This window comes from Arvicanthis niloticus, chromosome 2 (assembly GCF_011762505.2).
Source record: "Arvicanthis niloticus isolate mArvNil1 chromosome 2, mArvNil1.pat.X, whole genome shotgun sequence".
NCBI lineage: Eukaryota > Metazoa > Chordata > Mammalia > Rodentia > Muridae > Arvicanthis > Arvicanthis niloticus.
The window spans coordinates 89959366-89980903 of NC_047659.1; the positions used below are offsets into that span (position 1 = coordinate 89959366).

The following is a 21538-nucleotide window of genomic DNA, read 5'->3' on the forward strand; positions in this document are numbered from 1 at the left end:
TCCCACTGACCACATGCCTTATATACCACACCGTTTCTCCTGATTCTGAGAACTCAGAAGTCCCAGGTTAAGGTGCTGGAAGATTTGATGTTCAGTGAAGAACCGTTTCTCCTGATTCTGAGAACTCAGAAGTCCCAGGTTAAGGTGCTGGAAGATTTGATGTTCAGTGAAGACCCATTTCCTGGTTTATAAGTGGTTGTCTTTTCATAACAACATCAGGTGACCAGAGATGGGCCTACTCCGGGGGCTCTTGTGTAGGGCACTAATCTCACTCATGATATGTTCTGAGTCTTTTAGGGTAGAAGCCTGTGCTCTGGCAGCCCCAACAAGCTAGGCTCAGCCACCTCACTGATATAGGACCAGTTAAATAAAGGAGTAGTGGGAATTGGGAGTGAAGGGGAAAAAAAGATTTATGCAATATAGCCACACTGGGAAGAGGATCGGAAGGGGGATCCAATGACCCCCACCCCCACCCCCACCCCCACTAAGTCCATCTTCAGGAGTATGACAGGTTTGGCTTTAAATAGAGAGCAGTAAGAGTGTATAACAAACCAGTCCTTGTTGTCAGTGTGTGGTTCTGCACTTTAGAGCCCATCTCTGTCTCAGCAACATCCTGCTAGGTGGGTGGACGGCTTGTCAGATCTGTACGAAGTCCCTCCCTGGGAGGCAAGTTCTGGCTGGCACCAGGGCTTCCGCTTATCCTTTCCCTTAGAAAGGAATTCAAGCAGAAAATCATAATTCCTTGTGGTCCACTACCTCACAGACTGATAGCTGGAAGGGAGGGGCACAGGTATTTCTCTTTAGAATGTTTCCCTGCTAGCCAGGAGTTACTTTGGTAGTGTTTTTTGTTTGTTTGTTTGTTTGTTTTTGGAGACAGGGTTTCTCTTTGTAGCCCTGGCTGTCTTAGAACTTGCTAAGACCAGGCTGGCCTCAAACTCACAGAGATACATCTGCCTCCCAAATGTTGGCTGGGGTTAACCACTAGGGTAGTTACAGGGCCTTTAGGTGCTAAACACTTTTAAGACCCTGCCTCTTAATAACTTTTTACACTGGTTAGATCACAAACTACGAATAGGTAAGTGGGGGGGGGGGGGGACGACCTACATATTTGCTTTACGCAGGAATTATGAGTCCTTTCTTAGCCACAGTGTACCTCAGTTTCATCACCTGTAAAGTAAGAATAATAGTATGGCATTTCCACACAGGGTTATCATGCAGACCAAATAAGACAGTGTATGCTAAGAGCTACAGTCAGGGCTCCGCCCACAGGAAGCATTCAGTAATTGGCAGGTCTGATTACTACTCTTAGGGAGCTGAGGTATCCAGAGATAGGAAACTCGCAGGGAGCTTGTTAGCAAGCTCCTGGTTCCTAGGAAGCGTTTCAAGTCCTGAGCAGAAAGGTGCCGGGAAGGATAATGTGTTTGTATTTCTAAACCACAAGTTGATCCATATCTTCCCTCTTTGGCCCTAACCTGGGCTCACAGCCCTAGCTGTGCCTGTCAGATGTTACAACAGGCCCGACAGCCACTGGCTGTCAGAGAACTGGGAAGTGCTCACCCCACCCCATCTGCCACCCTGAGGCACTTGAAGACTGCTCTGGCTGGCTGACTGGCAGATAGTCCAAGAGCCCTTTCTCCTGGTGTTACCTGTGCTTTCTCCAAAGCTCCTGCCTGATGTGTGGACATGGCCCCTGCACTCCCTCAGCAACAGACCCATGTCAGAGACCATGTCATGTCTCCTCAGGGGAGTGTGTGCCTGTTGTCCCATATCCTTGACACCACCATGGGGGAGAGAGGCCCGGAGTGAGCTGCATGCACACTGGAGGCAACACTCTTTCATCCGTTGCTAGGACTTTCCACACTGTAGTCCTCTGAAGCATGGTTGAGCTGGGCATGGATCAGAGGAGCACAGAGAGGAGGGAAAAAGAGACACGGGGGAATCAGTTCCTTAATCTACCCTGCAGATCCCAGTCACCACAACCTGCTGGGCATCACCCAACCTAGTGAAGCTGAACTTGTGTAAAGTGGGAAGTGTAGAAACGGTTTGGTGTGTGTTGGACCGCACGCCTGGGTCCCCCAGTGTAGTTCTGTACCGAGCATGGGAACTTTTCTCTAGCAAATCTTACCGACAGCAGATTTGGTTAACTTCACCAACAGAGGAGTCATTACCAGGTCCATCTTGCTTGGGAGCCCCTGCCTTTCTTGAGGCCCCAGTTCTCAGTTCAGCTTCCAAGGGTAGAGGGGGAACCCAGAGTTTTCTAAACCATTCCCTGTAAGGAAAGGATGAGACTTGGCTGATATCTACTCTGGGAAATGTAATCCTTGATTCAGACCAAATTTCTGATAATATTCTAATACTCATATCTTATTGTAGTTCAACAATTCAAAATTCATGCTTAGAGCCATGGTTTTAGCGTATAAAGGTATTTTATTAAAAGATAGTAAGTAGTTCACATGTACACTTGTGAATCAGGAAAAAGCAATTTGGGGTGTTGGTTCTAGATTCAATGCTGCATTTCTTCCCAGCTTTGGTTTGTAGTTCATTTCAAACACACACCAACCAATCCTTCCTTCCACACAGCACAACCTTCTTCCTACAGCCAACACCAGACAAGTACCTAGGCCCCAGAGATCTGAGGGGAAGCCATTTGTATCATTGCAAGGGACTTGGGCAGCTTCCTGGCTGGCCACAGAAGTCAGGGTTTTGCTTATCATGTACAAAGGAAAAAGAACCCACTTAGCAAAGACACAGAGGTAAAGGAGAGAGCAAAGAGTCACAAAATGTGCATGTATGTGTTGGGCGGGTGACCAAAACCTGTGATCAGCTGCGGAAGCTTCTATATTAACCTTTCACTGCACGTAAGCCTGGTGCCATGCCTTCTCCAGTACAGCAGAGGGCATGGAGGTCTGAGGGGCAACCAGACAGGGCATAGGCCTTTGTGGGTCTGGCAAGTTCCCATGGATCACCTTCATGCTGGTTAGTGGGAACCCTGTCATAAACTCTAGGTAAGTTACACAGCCCACAACGCAGATGACTTAATCAGAAATAAACACATAGGGCTAAAGAATTTGTGAGCAAAAAAAAAAAAAAAAAAAAAAAAAAAAAATAGGCGGCAAGCATGATGTCACTTAAAAAACAAAGTTTAAGATACCAGCAATGGTGGCAAAAGAAGCAGTCCTGTACTGTCCTGTGTCCATATTCCTGTCAGTGACACCAGCAGTCACATAGCCCCTTGGGTGCCAAATGTCACATATTCCTAAACCAGAATCCCCTTAGCACTCAGCAAGTATAGTTCTCTCCGAGAGCTCAAGGGAAGGACATTTCCATTCCTTGTTTGGGGAGGAGACAGATAGGTGGCAGGTGGCCACTGCTCCCCCAAGCCAGGTAGAGGGCTCTTGCAGGGACCTAGAATTCTGTTTCCGAGTGCCAAGCTGCTGGAACCGATCTCTCCCCCAAAGTCCCTTTCCTGTTATCTTAAAGCCACATAAAGTTCTCAGGACTAAGCCAGGATGGCAAAGAAATTGGAATCCCTTTATATCCTTCTCTCCTGCCTGCACAAAGAGGCCACCCCAGGACAGTCGCAGAGCTGGGGAACTTGTCCAGACTGGCAAGCAAGCCAAGATGCGGGATTTCGGGGCTCCGGATCGGGCCCTGAGAGACGTGCGAGTGGGCACATCTTGGAGAGTGGACTCGGGGCTCCAAAACAGGCATTTGCGAGCAATTTAACGAGCTGATTGCACAACAGCCGCTTAGTAGATAATCCGGGTCTTGGCCTGCCGCCGCGGGGAGGTCGCGGTTGGCAGGCGGTGGTCGGCGGGGCTGGGGCCGAGCTACTGGAGGGAGGGCGGTGGGCATGCAGCCGCCCCTTAGGTCGAGCCCGGAGCGCCCCTGGCGATCTCTCCGGAGCTCCCGCGCTGTCGGCGTCCCACCTGAAGCCACACCCTGCAGTCCAACTCCGCGCCAGGTGAAGCGGGCGTCGCACCGACGTGCTGCCGCCCCTCCTTGCCGTGCCCGCGCCGAGGTCCCTCCCGCGGAGGGCGGGCCCGGCTCCCGCGGCCTCTCGGGGCTCTCCGCGGCTTCCCGCTTGGCAGGTGGGTGCCTGGGGCCACGCGGCGGACCGGGAATCCCCGGGACCCGAGCAGGGATTACGACTCCTTAGGGGACAGACTGGCCGCGCACGCACGGCCCCTGCCCCGGGTTCTCAGTGTCCGAAGTTCGGGGATGGCTCGCCGCAGCTCCTAGGGGCCTTTGAGCTCCGGCACGCGGGCTCAGCGACCCACCTCGGCGTGAGCGCCGCACGGGACCGAGCGCGCAGGGACAAGGGCGACCTCCGAAGCGGCGCTGCGCCCCCTCCCCCACCTCTCCAGCCCCACTCTCTGCGGCTCAGCAGGCACCCGAGTTCGCTCTGTGGCTAGAAGGGAGGGGTGCGGTTCCCAACGTCCTGGACTCCAGCCAGTCGCAGAATCCGCGGGGACACTTAATTACATTGATCAGAGTGTGTTTCTTCCTAGGTCGGCAGAGACTGGCCCTGTAAGGTCCTGGGATCTTCCCTCACCTCCATGCTCTAGAGAGCTGACCACAGAAGGGAGAAAGGAGAGGAGAGAAGGCCACAGTAGGTGAGTGAGGGGCCTCCTGCTCCAGACCTTCCTAGGGGATAGGTCGGGAGGGACGGTGGGAGGGCAGGGTGCTCTCCTGAGCTGGATTCCTCCAGGTACTGTTAGACAGTAGCAGTAGCCTGTGGAGGTGCCATTTCTCAATCCATAGCATGTGTCAGATAAGTCATTTGCCACCTCTTCCAGCACATGGTAGGCCAGCAGGGAGTCAAATGGCCCGCCCAGTCTTGGGCCCAGCCTCTGATGTCAACATCAGGTTTGATCACCCGCTGAGCAACGCAGTGTCCCACAGTTCAGGCTCACAGAATGCATGCAAGAGGCTTCCAGACAAGAAAGGCGGTAGCGAACCCAAGTTTGTGCTAATCAGTGCAGGAAGCCCTGGTAACAGGCTCCAGCTCATTCTGCTACCGGGAACACCAGGGGCTAAGGCACAAGAGTTCCGGGGATGTGAGCTACATTCTCTGTATTTTTGCCATGTTCTGGTGCTTTTTAAGTTCTTTGGCTTTTTTTCTGTGTAAGGTGGGGAGCGGTCCCTGGTCCAGATCAGCTTATTTTGCACCACCATATATTGAACTGTGGGCTGGGAACATACTTGGAACCAAATGGTGGTGGGCTCAGACCCCCACTTTGCTGTGGATTATTTAGGCAGTTGATTTTCCTCCTAAACGTTTTCATGTCTGTAAAGAGGGGTTCAGTGCCAAATGTCGAGTCCATGTGAAACTGGAATGGCTAATGTTCGACAGCCCAAGAAGGTACCTCACCAGCCTTCAGCTAGAAGGATTTAAAGCTACCTTGAGCTGGGGACTTTTGAGAACAATGTGGTCCACTCAGCAAGATAATTTGGAGGGCATTAGAGCCAAATGATAGACATAAAACCAAGGCAGAGAGAGAATCTAAGGAAGGTAAATAATAGGGGGCCCTAACTCACCATCTCTAGCACGGGGGAAGGGACTATATCTAGGAGATCCGGCTTCACAGACAGGCCAGCAATCGGTATGTATTCGCATGCGTTCTCACATGTTTATGGCCTGACCTGAGCGTATTGTTACTTTGGGTACTTTGGGGACATCAGGAGTCTTTGGCTTGTGGCTTCTGTGTCCACCTATGCTCGTAGGTAGCTGAGTGACAGAGCAGGCTGTTTGACGCCTCTGGTACTCCTCCTGGTGGAGGAGCTTGGAGTCAGAGAAACTTTGCATCCCACCTCTCCACGTATAATCAAGGAGAGCAGCTTTTCTCAGAACCTCAGTTTCTCCATCTGTAACATGGAGCCTAGAATGGCCGCACAGACCATAGATAAAAGACTTGAAAGCACCCAGGATGGCATTATAATTGGGGAGCAGAGGCAGGAAGAGCTCTGTGAGTTCAAGACCAGCCTAGTCCACATAGTGAGCTCTAGGACAGTGTAGTCTATGTAGAGAGACCCTGGCAAAGCAGGTTCCACCTACCTCACAGTGGTTCTGAACATAAAACAAGGACGTCAACAAAACAGATGTGGAAAGCTAAGGGCTATAAACATGCAAAACCGTCTTGTGGTTGGGGCTTCTGCTGAAGTTCTTCTGGAAGGGTACTGAGGACCAGGGCTTCTACTCGAAATTCACTGAAAGCTGACAGTAAGAAGGACCCTGGTCTGTAGCACCCTGAAGAAATGTCATTCTTCATTCTCCTTAGAGGCAGTGCCCAACTTAGAGCCTCATGCCCAGGACAGCCCAGTGCTGTCTTGAATCTTGCACCAGAAGCAGGATGGGACAAGACTGACACTCTGGGCATAGCACACAGAGGTCAGAGAGCTGGGCTAGTGTGAGCAGCCGCTGGACCACAGCACTGTCAGAACCGTCTGGAACGAGGCCCAGACAAGGCCCAAGTCAATACTGACTGTCGGGAGCTGACTAGCCTGCTCTTCAACCTCTCATTCAGCAGGAGTGTTGACCGTAGCTACGGAATGAGCTTCATCATTGTATTCTTTTAAACAACAGCCCATTATCTCTCCCCTGGGATTCTCTGCAGGCCTGTAGTGTGGGAATGGTAGGAAGGTTTAGACCCACTTCTTCTCCCTGGGTCACACAGGTGGGTAACAGAACCTCTGTGTCCTGCTCAGCTTTCTGGGACTTTCTATAGTTTAGCACCATGGCCCTATGGAGCTCTACAAAGCCAGCAGAGAGTCATAGCTTAAGTCTTAGGTCTCGTTGTGAAGGTAGCAACTGAGCAAAACGCAGGTGAAATGTCCTCCTAGTGTGGTTTGGGAAATCAGAATAGGAAGCTGGGTGCCACCTTTTCTGACTCTCAGGGCATGTATAGAAAAACGAAGGGCAGGCCTGGACCCTAGTGGAGGCTGAGAAATAAGGGGACCAGACAGGCCTGGGCAGGGACAGGAGCTCCCAGTTGCTGAACATACTTAAGCAGAGCCCAGCTGGACTCCTCTTGGGAATGCCATGGGGATAGAAATCTGGGTAGAGGAAGAAGGGTAGGTCAGTGGGCATCTCTTCCTCTGGGGCAGGATAACCAGCATCTATTTGGAAGAAGCAAGCTTACCTTCCCCAAAGGTAAATGATATAATTTGATATGTAGGTAAACTTCAGAAAGTAAGGACTAAGGAAAATCTTCGAGGCCAACAAGACAATTGAAACCATCTTCTGTTCCTAGAAATTTCCAACGTGGGGGCTGAGGAGGGCCACCATTCCTCCTAGGGGGGTGGGATGCTGGACCCAAGGTGAGTTTCAAGGAAGCTCACACGGAGCGGGGGAGGGGGGGGCTACAAGGGGTACATTTCTAAGTAGAACAGAAATAGAATCCAGGAAGGTTGTCTCTGTCTTGCAGTCTGCTTTTTGAAGTAGGCCCTTCCTCAAGAAATCTTGAGAAACACCACTTGGATGGGGTGGGGTCCTGACGATTGACTGTAGCCAAATTTGCCTCAGGTCTAAGGACCCATTTTTTCCTTGCTGCTCTCTTTGGGCAAGTAATTTAGTTTGTGTGGCCACCTCATTCTTTATCTCCGTGATAGAAAGTAAAGAGGGCTCTCTCAGACCAGTGGATACAGATCTTGAATTCAAGGTGCTCAGCCTAGAGCCTGGCCCTTCAAGCCTGAGAGATTCTTGTTAAAAATCACTCTAACATCTCCGTTAGTAAGAACAGGCTGCTCTTTTCTTTCTCTGCCTGAAGAAGCTGGCCAAAGGGAAAGAATTTCTTCTCCCATCAGCAATGGATACAAAGGCTGAGACCTAAAGATTAGGTCAAGGCCACAGATTCCAAGATTCCTGCCAAGCCTTAGGGCCCTAGACAAGAGCTCCAAGAAGCATGGCCTGAAGCCTTGTGAGGAAACTGGGCCGTTACTCCCCACTATGTCACGGGCACCTGAGCTGGGTGTCCTTCACTGTTCTGTGATTCCCAGCATCCTTCCAGTACCCTAGACCTCACTTGTATAAGTAACTTAATCTAACCTGCTCAGTGCCCTTCCCAGGAGCTTCACATCCTGCTCCTCTCACACTTGTTCTCAGCCTGTGGTCCCTTCCCTGAATCCCTTTAGTGGCTTTTTTTGAAAGGTATTCAAAGTGCAGAAACCTAAAGTCATCCAAAGCCAGGTGTGGCAGGGTAAGGTGGGTGACCACACTGGACACTCACTCCTGGTAAAAGCAGGGCTGTTAGGTTAGAACAACTGGTATTGATCCAAGATAGGACCCCAAAGTGATTGCAAATAGCAGTTACAACAGACGTAATCCCAAGGTCTCTGCTGTTAGGTTTCTTTCCTCTATAGCTCTGTCCTGGATCTGTGAGGAGCTGGCTGTGTTGTCTTGTTTCCTCTGGGAGCAGCAGTTTGAGAGCTACCCTCTCATCCTCCAAGTGGATGCTTGAACTGTTTTTTCTTTGTCCCTGTGGAATGATGGCATCAAATGTGGAACTCTGCCCACTCCCCTGTGAGCCAAGTCTATGGTTGCCACCCCCAGGGGCTTTGTTTTTAATATGCCAGTTCCCAGTAATCAGGGTCCCTAGTGAAACCTTTAGAAAACATTTTGCCCACCCCTTACAGAGTACAAAACGTTCTGGTTCCATATAAGGTAAGGGAGAGCGTACAAGTCAGGGTAGCCCTGCTTACCTGGGCTCAGACAAGCCCCAGGTCATGTGGAGGGAGAAGGCCCTGTCCCTCCCACTTTAGACTTCCATTGTTTTCATTGGGCCATTAGCTAGACCCTGTTGCGTGCTGGTGAAGAATTCCAAGATCGTTAGCAGAGCATTGCTCACTGCATGGGTGGGCATAGGGACAGCATTGCTCACTGCATAGGTGGGCATAGGGACAGCATTGCTCACTGCATGGGTGGGCATAGGGACGGCACTGCTCACTGTGGATAGGTGGGTGTAGATACAGCGCTGCTCACCATGCAGAGGTAGGTGTAGATACGGCACTGCTCACCATGCATGCATGGGTGGGCATAGGCCTACAGCAGGGCTCATCTGATCTGGGTTTAGTCCCCACCCCACCTCACACATACACAGTCATTTCCTGCTTCTGTGATCTGGGGCAGGCTCTGCTCTCCTGAGCCGCGTCATCTAGATGATGAAAGCTGATTACTCCCTTACAGAGCTGCTAGCCCTCAGAAAAGGCCTGACAGATACTCAACATCTCTGACCTTTTCTGATTCTTCTGAGTCTTCACATCTTCTTGGACTCCAATGCCTCTTTCCGTGGTCCCAGGCCTGTGGCTTCCCGAACGGTCACACCAGCACTATTGGGTTTACTGCATATGGCAGCACTTCACCCAGAAACCTCCTGCCAGGAACTGCTACATTCTTTCTGCTAGGCTCCCTGCCAAAGGAGCCTCCTTTTCTAACTGGAATTGGCTGGAGTCAGCCCTCCTAGCAATGGGCACCCTGCTCAGATCCAGTTATGGGTCAGAGAGCTGGAAGGTAATATTGAAAGCATGCCTCAAACATCATAGTGCATGCCTAGCCTGAAGTCTGATCCTCAGCCAGCCTCCCTCTTCTGGGTTAGAGCTGGTGTCTGACAGAAGGGGAGAGGCCAGCCACTTTGTGTCTGCCTACTTCTACATCAGGTCTGAGGCCACGCTCTCTCTCTCTCAGGCTAGGCAGAAGGGAAAGTATGGTTTGGGAGGAAACTCCTGCCCTGCTCGTCTTTGGTGCTAGCTAGCTCCTCGTTGGATGAATAGAGTGGTGACATTTGAAGACTGGCATAGCCTGATTTGATTGAACACCCCAGCATGGTGGCAAATGCAGCAACTGCGCTCTCAGGGCTCTCGGAAATATGTGGGATAGAGGCCCTAGATGCCAAGTTGAAGACCTCTGACCAAGCAGCTGTCCTCGGCAGAGGCTATGGATTGCCTAAGTCTCACTCATGCAGCCTGGGCAACACTGGCTGTCATGGATCACTCTTCTATTTAAAAATATTTTGAGGCCTGGAGAGATGGCTCAGTGGTTAAGAGCATGTACTGTTCCTGCAATTTGGTTCCTGGCACCCAGGTCAGTCCAGTGACACACAGCTGCCTGTAACTCCACTTCCAAAGGGTCCTACACCCACTTCTGGCCTCTGTGGACACCTGCACTCACATGCACATACCTACACACAGGTACAGACACATGCACATATGTAAAAATAAAACAAACTGTTACAAAATAGATTCAGAAAATTGCTATCTGGGTGTAATTCCAGCACTTGGGAGTATGAAGCAGAAGGATCAATAGAAGGGCTACATCTGTAATGACAATTTTGGAATTTTGGTTTATTTAAAAAACACAGAAATATTATAAGAATATGTTTTTGTTTTAATGCCAGGTGTGGGTTATGGGGCTGCTTCAGACTGTCCACAGCAGCTGACTGTGATTTGCCTTGTGCTCTAGCAGGGGTGTGATCTTGCCGGTGGCAGATAGTTTCTGTGATTATGTAGCATTTGGAATTCTGGGAACTTCTCAAGGGTATATAAATGCTAGGGCCAATAAGTGGGGTGTTGGGGGGCTTTTGCTGATTGTTAGTGGTTGTGATTTGTTAAGTAGTTGTGTACAAAGAAGAAACTACAACAAGAAGAAATTAGATATCCTGACAGCAAAGATCAAACTTGCCCCAAGGAATTCCATGCCCCTGATCAGCAGGAAGTAATCTATCGATTACATCACCCCCTTTCTGACCCCTGACTTTATTCAGGGATCTCCCTCTCTATCCTCTTTTTCCTCTCTTATCTAATATGAGGGAGTTGAAAAAGTAGAACAAGAGTGGAGAAGGGGAGCTGGAGAGATGGCTCAGTGGTTAAGAGCACTGACTGCTCTTCCAGAGGTCCTGAGTTCAATTCCCAGCAACCACATGGTGGCTCACAACCATCTGCAATGGGATCCAAGGTCCTCTTCTGGTGTGTCTGAGAACAGTGACAGTGTACTCATTATTTATATAAAATAAAGAAATAAAAAAAAATCAGTGAAGAAAGGTAAAAGACACAAAGACAAAGTATGCAGAGAAAAGCTACAAATGTTGTATAAACCCTATCTAAAAAACAGGCTGCTTTCCTTAGAAGAATAGGTAGGTGGCATGGGAGGAAATCCCCGTTGCCCCACCAGTTAGACTTAGCGATTCTTGTCATGTATTTCCTTCCTACTGCACTGACAAATGGAAGAGGTGAAACTTTAAGTAATGATTCCCTATTCCTGTTCAGACTAAGAAACTCTTGGTGTTTTAATTTGCCTCTGGGATCCATGAACACAAACAAGTGTGGAACCCAGCATGTCAGCAATTCCAGAAGAAACCATCCGACTTGGGCCCAATATAGTCATCACATATTGGGGGAATGAGAAGGGGCAGCCATACTGTGTATACACACACACACACACACACACACACACACACACACACACCTGCCACCAGCGTTATGATTTTCCCTTTCACACATGGGTTTTGATTTGTCTTTAGTTAATTTGAGGGTATGCTAAGAGCTCATTTCTCTGGGTTCATTCTCCTCCTCCCCCCCCCCCCCCACACCCATGGATATCTAATTGCTTCAGCTACATTCAGCTACAGAAAAGATCATCTATTCCTACCATATTGCAATGTCACCTTTGCCATAAACCAAATGACCTCATCTGAGTGGGTCTATTTCTGGATTCTTGCTTCTGTCCCGTTGCTCTGTTTGTCAGCCCTTGTGCTGTTTCTACAGCATATTAATTACGCTAGCTTTATGGTAAACCTCGATGTATATTTAGTATAGTCCTCCAACTTTGTTCTCTCAGATTGCTGCAGCTATTCCTGGTTCTCTGTTTCCCTGCACATTTTAGAATCAGTGTGTCAGTTTCTGCCACAAGAAATATGCTGAGCCTGAAATAAGTCTGTAGGTTGACTTGGGAGTAACTGACATCTTCACAGTGTGAACTCCTCAGCAGACGAACATTCTTTAATATTGCTAATACTGTTTTATGGCTTTCAATATGAAGAAATTTATTCTGAGGTGTTTGCTATTTTTAATGTTAGACGATAAATAATGTAATTTCATTTCTCTCTTTTAAGGTTTATCTTTATTTTATTTTGCATGTATATATGTGTGCTTTGTATATCAGCCTGCAGAGGTCAGAAGAGGGTGTCAGATCTACTGGAACTGTAGTTCCAGGCAGCTGTGAGCTGCCATGTGGATGCTGGGAACCAAACCCAGGTCTTCTGTAAGAGCAGTAATTACTCTTAACCACTGAGCCATCTCTCCAGTCCTCTTCCTCTTCCTCCTCCTCCTCCTCTTCTCCTTCCTCTTCCTCCTCTTCTTCTTCCTCTTCCTCTTCCTCCTCTTCTCCTTCCTCTTCCTCCTCTTCTTCTTCCTCCTCCTCCTCCTCTTTCTCCTCCTCTTCCTCCTCCTCCTCCTCTTCTTCCTCCTCTTCTTCCTCCTCCTCTTCTTCTTCCTCCTCCTCCTCCCTCTCTAAGACAGCTCTTTAGCCCAGGCTGGTCTCAATGCATGCTGGCCTTGAATTCCTGATCCTCCTGTCTGGTATTACAGGTGTGAGCTACTATGCACAGCTTTATTTCATTTTATATTGAAATTCAATTAACTTTTACTTATGTTGACCTTGAATTGAGAACTTTCTAAATTAATTTGGTTGTTGCAGGTTCTTCTAAATTTTCCACTTTCACAAGTATGCTGTTCCAAGTACAGCTGGCCTGACGGTGTTTTGGATGAGTCTGAGTGGCCGTCCTTTAAATCACAGATTTCCCATTGTTTAAATAGTTGGCCAGTTTTTCAAATCTCGATCTCATCTCCTCCTACCCAAAGCTCCATTGACTACTTCTGTTAGCCTCTAACCTCTGTAATCCCTTGGCTGGTGGTCTTTCTCCTCAGATCTCTCTGCTGCCTCTGGGGAGATCTTGTGAAGGGGTGGCTGTTAGGGTGAACTCTGGAAGGAAGGTATCGGAGTCACTGATCTCTTGATGCTGATGCCGTCCCTCCCTGGGAATCCCTGTGCAAGAGCAAAGAGCTCATCTCCTGGTGCACATGGAGGAGTTGAAGAAATCAGGGCTCTTGGAGGAAGGCCTCAGGAAGTTCCTTTGTGGATCTGGATGTATTTGCACCTCTAGAAGATTTCCCAGCTACAGAGAAAGCAAGTGGATCTGTGTCTTAAGGTTTCTATTGCTGTGGTGAAACAATGTAACCAAAAGCAAGCTGGGGAAGAAAGGGTTAATTCAGTTCCAGCTAACAGTCTATCACTGAGGGAAGCCAGGGCAGAAGCTGATGCAGAGGCAATGGAAGAGTGCCACTTACTGACTTACTCCTCATTGCAAACTCAGCTTGCTCTCTTATAGAACCCAGGACCACCAGCCCAGGAATGGTACTGTCAACCATTAAGAAAATACCGTACAGCCATATCTTATAGAGGAAGCACTTTCTCAATGAGCTTCCTCCTTTCAGATAACTCTAGCTTATGTCAGGTTGACATAAAACTAGCCCATAGTGTCTGCTAACAATCCAGGGAGAGGGTCTGTCTGAGAGGATGTGGAGATTGGCCCTGCTGACTGAAGCAGGAGGCAGAGGCCTAAGCAGTACAAAGAGGCTGCATAGTGGAGATGTGAAGTATAATGTCTGGGTCCTGGAACCTAGAGTTTTAGTCACGACCCCTTGAGAAGTAAATGAGAGAGGAGAGAACTTTGGCATCACTCCCAGACCCAAACCTAACCAAGTGTCAGTGTCTGAAGACCCCAAGCGTAGGCACAAGGCAAGAGAGAACACAACTCGAGAGATGGCCAGCATCCGTTGGGAATCCGTTGCTTGCCCTCCCTAAACTTGTGAACTGTCTTCCACAAACACCACTAGACAGATAGGTAAGGAGCACAGAGGCTCAAGTTGCTTGGGTAACTGTTCCAAGTCACTCCTATTTAGGGTAGAGCCTCTCTACAGCTCAGTGATGCACTTCAGTGTAAAGTCTTCAGTCCACAGGGGTTCTGGAACCACTGCTCTGCCCTTAGGGAATGTTAGACTCTGCTGATCTTCTAAGCGGGGTGCCATGGACTCCACTGCCTTACATATGGCAAGTTCCTGGTGAGGAAGTGGTGATCCTTCCACCTTTTTTTGGTGGAACTATTGCCTGCATCCTCTCCAGAACCTGCCAAAGGGATGGGGAAAATTCTCTGGAACGAGAGCAGTTGGAGATGGCAATGGCCCTCCATGGCAACTCTTTAACTGGAAGAGTAATCCAAACCTTCACAAGGAGAAAGAGTGTAAACCCTATAAAGCAGTGCATTTGGAGTCCCAGTTACTCCAGAGACAGAGGCAGAGGGATAACCCTCTGGGAAATACAGTAACACCCTATTCAGAGTCAGACACATTGATTCATTCCATTTCTGAAATGTTCAAAGGCACTCAAGTGTAGTTTAGCAGTATGCTTACTCAAGCCTGGTTCTCCCTAACAGTAACCAGGACAAGCCTTTGGAAGCCCCTCTACCCTCCAAGTTACCATTCCCCGCTCTCAGATTTAGTTACAGTACCCTTTCCAAGACTACACCGTTCCCATTGATGGAGTTCAGTAAAGCCTCGTGCTAACTCCAGATCAACAAGGTGACAGGTGCAGGCTTGACCACAAGAGACATTTTGTGAAGTATCCTAGGATAAGATTAAAATCTACAGAATGTGGCTAAGTGGGGCTCTCTGCCTTTTTGTGGAGAACTTGACCTGTAAGGTAGCTGCCCTGGCCCTACCCAAAGCTGACCTTTTGGCTCAGTCCTTTTCAGAGTTAAGGCAAAGCACATGTTCAAGAGGAAGACCCTTTAGTGTTGCCAAGTTGCATGATACCCACTCAGCCTGAGCATCAGGGCTGCAAATTGTCTGTTTGGCGGTTTGCTAATGTGCGTTGCTTTAACAGGTTTTTTGTTAGTCAGTCAGCAATAAACAAGAGTTGACTGGGATGAAATTTTTGACAAATCATTTGATTCAGTTTGCTAGTTTCATTTAGGCCTTTCACATCTATGGTCATTTGTGGGGGGAGGGGTGTCACAATTTTAAACATGGTCTTGTAATGTAGTTCAAGCTAGCCTCAAACTCATAGCAATCCCCCTGCCACAACTTCCAAAGAGCTGGGATAACAGCCATATAACACCATGCCCAGCTCAAGTGTATGTTCTTAAGTGAGATTTGTTCAGACTTTCCTTTGCTTGAATTCTTATTTGGCTGAAGAGACAAGATCATACCAGCTTCAAAAAAAACAAGTCTGCTGGTCTTCCTTCCATTTTGTAATTCTTCAGTGTGGATTGATACTTTCAATGGGCTTTAAGTTTTATAAAAGCACTCCTTGGCGGGCAGCTTGTCACAAGCAATAAGGTGGACACCTCTTTTCCTTACCTGTAGTCTATGTTGTCTGTTTGTTTGTTTGTTTATTTATTTATTTATTTATTTATTTATTTATGTATTTATTATGGCACCTTTGTTGTTTCTACAACTGCTCTGCTGGGAGCCAGCCATTTTCCGGAGGAAGTCCAAAAGAGAGTGAGAGAAGTCCCAGGGACAGAGTAGTTAGTTATGATAAGAGGGACACACAGGCCTGAGCCTGATACCCAGTGCCCACTGAGCCACCCGTGGGTCTCTGGGACCAGCTCAGCTAATCCTTCTCTTGCAGGCACTATGTTCCGTAAGAAGAAGAAGAAACGTCCTGAGATATCAGCCCCACAGAACTTCCAGCACCGTGTCCATACCTCCTTTGACCCCAAGGAAGGCAAGTTCGTGGGCCTGCCCCCACAATGGCAAAACATCCTGGATACTCTGAGGCGGCCCAAGCCTGTGGTGGATCCTTCTCGAATCACACGGGTGCAGTTGCAGCCCATGAAGGTAAGGGGGACAGACTTATAGCCAAGTTCAGTCTCTCTCACTCCACAGGAAGCTGTCTGTGAAACACCAGGAAGGGCCACTTGCATATCAGAAGCAAGTCTCCTGTCTTCAGTTCTCTGCTAATCAGCCTTCCTATCTGGAGAGAATTTTAAGCCGGGTGTGAGGGTTCTCAATTATAAGCCCAGTGCCTGACAGGCTGAGGCAGTCATATTGCTAGGAGTTGGTGGGCTAGTCTTGGCTACAGGGTGAGGCCCTGTCTTGAGAAAATACTCCCCAAACTACCAAAATTAATTAATTTGAATTTTAATTAATAACAATCTTAAGAATGTCTCATCTTTTAGACCGGTAGCCCCAGAGGAGTTGCAGCTGTCACAGACCAGGGGTCACATGAGGAGATTTAAGAGTTGGTTGGGAGTTGAGGTCAGGAGACTTGTCATAGTGTATGGGGGTGGGGGAGGTCTCTCGGAGGACCACCGGAAGATCTAGAGCCTGAAGTGCCTCTCCTGAGTTCACCAGCTCCCTAGGTACAGCTGGCCACTTTTCATGTTGGACCCTAACTCTGTGGCTGTCTACCCACTTGCCCTGCTGACCAGGGTTTTCTCCCCGCATCCTTATAGATGGCACAGCATGGGTCTGACCCATTGTGAGCACAGGCGAATATCTAAACCCTGATAAATGGATGATAATAATAGCTTAGCAGAGGTGTGGGGGTAGCAGTACTCCCCAGGGGCCCCTGGGAGGCTCTGAGGCACTGCCTGCCATTAAGGGGCTGTTTCTCCATACTCTTTTGTCTTCCTCCATAGACGGTGGTACGGGGCAGCTCTGTGCCCATGGAGGGCTACATCTCGGGGCTGCTCAACGACATTCAGAAGTTGTCGGTTATCAGCTCCAATACCCTGCGTGGACGCAGCCCCACCAGCCGGCGGCGGGCACAGTCCCTGGGGCTGCTAGGAGATGATCAGTGGGCTGCTGACCCAGATATGTACCTCCAAAGTCCTCAGTCTGAGCGCACTGATCCCCATGGCCTCTACCTCAGCTGCAATGGGGGCACACCAGCAGGTCACAGGCAGATGCCATGGCCGGAACCACAGAGCCCACAGGCCCTGCCTAATGGGATGGCTGCCAAGGCACAGTCGTTGGGCCCTGCTGAGTTCCAGGGTGCGTCACAGCGCTGCCTGCAGCAGCTGGGTGCCTGCCTGCAGAGTTCCCCACCTGGTACCTCACCCCCTATGGCCACAGGGAGGCGTGGGGTGAAGGTTGCCAAGCATAGCTCCGAAGAGGCCAGGCCACAATCCTGCCTGGTGGGCTCAGCTATTGGCAGGCCAGGTGGAGAAGGTAGTCCTAGCCCTAAGAACCAGGAAAGCAGCCTCAAGCACCGGCTCTTCCGAAGCATGTTCGTGCCCACTCCTGCCACAGGCTCTGCAAGCAGCAGCAAGCCGGTCCCTCTGCCACAGAACAAGGTATATGACCTGGGGCTTCCTCCTGGGGTTACTCTAAAGAGGACAAGGAAGTACACCTAGCAGACATCCATAGGTCAATAATTATTAGAGATGCCAAGCCTAGTGGGGCACTCCCCACTCACTGGATAAAGATAGGAATGTGAGAAATCAAAATGGCCGACCAGAGTGGCCTTGGCTAATGGCTATAGCCTGAATTCACCATTTGAATCCATGTCTTCCAAAGGCTTAGCATGTGTGAATCACAGGCTGTAAGACAAGTCAGTTCAGGTAGAGAGAAGAGACCACTGTGGCTGACATTGCTGTTCTCTGAAGCCTGGCAGTCCACACTGAGAGGCAGACCCTCCTTTAAAAGCATCTATAACCAAAATCTCAGGACAGAACCTCAAGGCCCAAGTAGGGATGTGTGCCCTTACCTGGAGAGGGCAGGGCCTCTCTGCCTCCCTCTTTGGGCACAGTTCTGAAGCCCCTGCTGCCCTGAGACCTGCAGGGGATTCTGGGTATTGCTTGATACCTACAGTGACCACCTCCTCTTCCTCTTTTTCCTTTTCTCTCCGTAGTTATTTCTTCTGCAATGTGTCATAAGACGACCAAAGGGTCAAAGAAGAATCAGGCCTCAGTTCTCATTTCTGTAGTAGTATGTGCTTAATTCTTTAATGTCCCTGGAGGGGTACAACTTTCCAGAGAGTGTGTGTGAGAATTAATAGAACTTTGTACCAGAACTTGGAGTAGCAGGATAAAGAGGGCTTCTTAGCAGGATGGTAGACAAAGAGGGGAGGGATTCTTGGTGGCATTTCTTGGCAGGCAGGTTTCCCTCATTGCCTGCCTGCCCATCCTATCTGCAGTGACAGGATCACCTTTTCCCATTTGGCAGGTGATGACCTACTCAGAGTGACCTAACACTAGGGTCTCCAGTGAATCACAGGAGTGAGCAGGGAAGGTCCTCTCTGAGAGTTGTCATCCCGTCTCAGGCCTTCCAGGCTCCTGGATCTAGTCTACAAAGCTTTGCAATCATGGTGGATAGTTACCATCTAGCCCCTGAATGACAGGATGAGTCTGAGGGTTTTAAGCTAAGCCTAAGAAACAGCTGCTGACAGTGCTGGGGCCTCTCTTCAAACAGGGAGGGCATTGAGAACAAGCTGGATCCTTTGCTGTGGTGATGGTGGTATGACTGTGGTCTAGCCTGAGCTGGGGAATGACCTGAGCCTACTAATGCTCCAGGTCACGTCCAGCTGAGCCGCTGAGGAGGCCTTTTGCCTTTATACATTCCTGTCCCTCACATATCTGTGAGGTTAGGGGTCTCTGGAAGGCTGTGACTTGGGAGACATCCCAATAAGCTAAGGTGTGATAGGACAAAGCGTAGCACTAGGGAGATGAGGGTCACTTGATCCCTGTGTCTGCTTGGGTGAGCTGCAGGGGTCTAAAGGGAGGTGCTAACCCAAGCCGGGGCCCTGACATTTGTTTGAACTGCCAGTCACCACTGTCCATCCCCATGGATGACACTGGATGAGAACCCTCATGGGCCATTTTGTACACCAGGGCACTCCCACAGTGGTCGCAGTTGACAGTTGTTATGGGCCCAGAGACATCATGGTTCCAAATTCAGGGGAGTAGTTTCTTCCAAAGCAGACTTTCCAGATAAATGCTCTCTAGCTGGGGCTCTTCAAGGCATGGCTGAATCTCCTTTAAGCGTCCCTGTATACCCGCAGACTCCCAGCAAGGCCCTGGTCGTGCTTGGAGTGAGTCCCCAAAGCCTGGGAATGGGATCATAGAGCTGGCAAGCCTTTGGCAGAACCAAGATTTGGGGCACCTGAGCAATCCTAAAGTGGTAGCTCCAGGAGATTGCCTTGAGTGAGTTCAGTGCTGTATGCAAAACCTAGTGAGTGCAGACATCTGCCTCTGGGGTAGATTAGGGGAACCCTAGGCAGCCTTCTGTGTAGCCCCTAGAAGGTCCCTTTTCATGTACCTGATTCCTGAAGGATAGTGAGGGGTGGTCCCCTTTTGCTACAGTGCTGGCAGGAAGGTTCAGACAGGAGAGGAGCTTCACCAGCTTTCAGGGATGGACTGTCTTTCCTCTGCCTCACCCCCTGCTAAGGCTAGCTCCCCACTTCCTTCTCCAAGGGTTCTTTAGCCAAGAGCCCAACCTCCTAAATACACAGCCTCACAAGAGCGCTGCCACAGGGCAGTCATGGCTTCTTTCTTGTCTTGGTTCTGGGAGGCAGTCACAGCTACCCAGTGTCCCCTACCCAGGGCCTCCTCCGCTCACACCAGAAGCCTCTGACCTAGCTTCTCGGAGAAATCTGTCTCCCTGAGGTCTGCTTGTCAGTTGCCCAGGAAGAAATACTCAGCTGGAGGACACCCAGGGGACTTACTGTCTTTGTCTTCCCTGGAGCAGTACAGTAGGTGTAAAGAGATGCTCCTGAGCCTGTCACCTGGGAGCTTGGGGTTTAGGGGACACATCTGCTGCCCTGGTCAGGTTCTGCTTCATTGCTTGCTTCCTCAGTTTAATCTGAAGTCCTGGGTGACCCTGCTAGGCTTCAGGCCACAGCAGCCAACCCCACCTCAGGAAGTTTGTCTCAAACATTCCCTGGCACACCCAATATTATCTCTTTCCTTGTCTTCACAGCTCAATTCTGCTTTCCGACCACCACGAAAAGATTCCTCTTCAAACCTGGTAGCCAAGGCCCAGTCCTTGCCATCAGATCAGCCCATGGGGACCTTCAGTCCTCTGACCACCTCGGATACCAGCAGCCCCCAGAAGTCCCTCCGCACAGCCCCAGCCACCGGTCCTCTTCCAGGCCGGTCTTCTCCAGCAGGCTCCCCCCGCACCCGGCATGCTCAGATCAGCACCAGCAATCTATACCTGCCCCAGGACCCCACAGTGGCCAAGGGCGCCCTGGGTGGTGAAGACACAGGCATTGTGACACATGAACAGTTCAAGGCTGCGCTCAGGATGGTGGTGGACCAGGGTGACCCTCGGCTGCTGCTGGACAGCTATGTGAAGATTGGGGAGGGCTCCACGGGCATTGTGTGTCTGGCCCGGGAGAAGCACTCAGGTCGCCAGGTAGCAGTCAAGATGATGGACCTCAGAAAGCAGCAACGCAGGGAGCTGCTCTTTAATGAGGTGGGGACCTGGATGCCAGCAGGGCAGTAAAACTGTTCAATGAGGCTCAGCCTGGGACTGACATGGCAGGGGGTGGGGGGACGGTGGTCTGACCGCAGGATGCTGTGCCGGGTACTCAGGCCTCTCTCTGCCCTTAGGTGGTGATCATGCGTGACTACCAGCACCTCAATGTGGTGGAGATGTACAAGAGTTACCTGGTAGGAGAGGAGCTGTGGGTGTTGATGGAGTTCCTGCAGGGCGGGGCCCTCACAGACATCATCTCCCAAGTCAGGTGGGCAGTTGAAAGGGCTGGGCTGAGGGGAGACCACCCCACCACTGCTTTGACATGGAGATCAGTTGCCTCTGGCCAATAGGACTAATCATCTTAGACTCCTGCCTATTTGGGGGGTACCTGACACTCCATGATCTTAGAAAAATGGGCAAGGAAGAGTGAACTCCAGGGTTACAGCCTGCTGAGTATGCTACCTGTCTGGGAGTTGTGGGTCCCTTTGCCAGGGACTCCTCTCTACCCAGCCCAGCCACCCTGACCACATGGATCTCCCGTGGTGACTTGTCTTCCCTGTCCAGACTGAATGAGGAGCAGATTGCCACTGTGTGTGAAGCCGTGCTCCAGGCCCTGGCTTACCTGCACGCCCAGGGCGTCATCCACCGGGACATCAAGAGTGATTCCATCCTGCTGACCCTTGATGGCAGGGTAGGTCCTCCCTTATCCATGGCTCAGCTGCCTGCCCCATCCTCTCTGGCGCCACTTCTTTTCCTGGTCTCTACCTACTTCCTTTTCAACTCCAGGTGAAGCTCTCAGACTTTGGGTTCTGTGCTCAGATCAGCAAAGATGTCCCCAAGAGAAAGTCCCTTGTAGGAACTCCATACTGGATGGCTCCTGAAGTGATCTCCAGATCCTTGTACGCTACTGAGGTAACTATCCCCTCCACACCCAGCCTTCCAGGCTTAGGACCATGTAGCTCCTCTGTCTTGCCCATGTTAAGTATTTCCACCACTAATTACCCCAGTTCTGAGGTCCCCACTTAATCAGTACCTGTCCCCTGCCTCCTTTTTGAGACAGGAT

At 50.1% G+C, this 21538-nt stretch overlaps 1 protein-coding gene across 6 annotated transcripts in view; it reads left to right on the forward strand.

Annotated features, from left to right (window-relative positions):
* The window catches only part of Pak6 (p21 (RAC1) activated kinase 6), a 33354-nt gene that overhangs the window by 9753 nt on the left and 2063 nt on the right, over window positions 1-21538 (forward strand). For 5 of the 6 annotated variants that reach the window (XR_013108756.1, XR_013108757.1, XM_034496578.2 and 2 more), the window contains 7 exons: window positions 4512-4616; window positions 15683-15891; window positions 16695-17351; window positions 19975-20472; window positions 20610-20743; window positions 21040-21166; window positions 21262-21387. Coding sequence is in view for 4 of the 6 variants with exons in the window: in XM_034496578.2 (XP_034352469.1) it covers window positions 15688-15891; window positions 16695-17351; window positions 19975-20472; window positions 20610-20743; window positions 21040-21166; window positions 21262-21387 (1746 nt within the window). In the remaining 2 variants the exon portion in view is untranslated. Of the gene's footprint in view, window positions 1-4001; window positions 4092-4511; window positions 4617-15682; window positions 15892-16694; window positions 17352-19974; window positions 20473-20609; window positions 20744-21039; window positions 21167-21261; window positions 21388-21538 lie in introns of those variants that run through there. The other variant, XM_034496580.2, reaches the window with a different exon arrangement.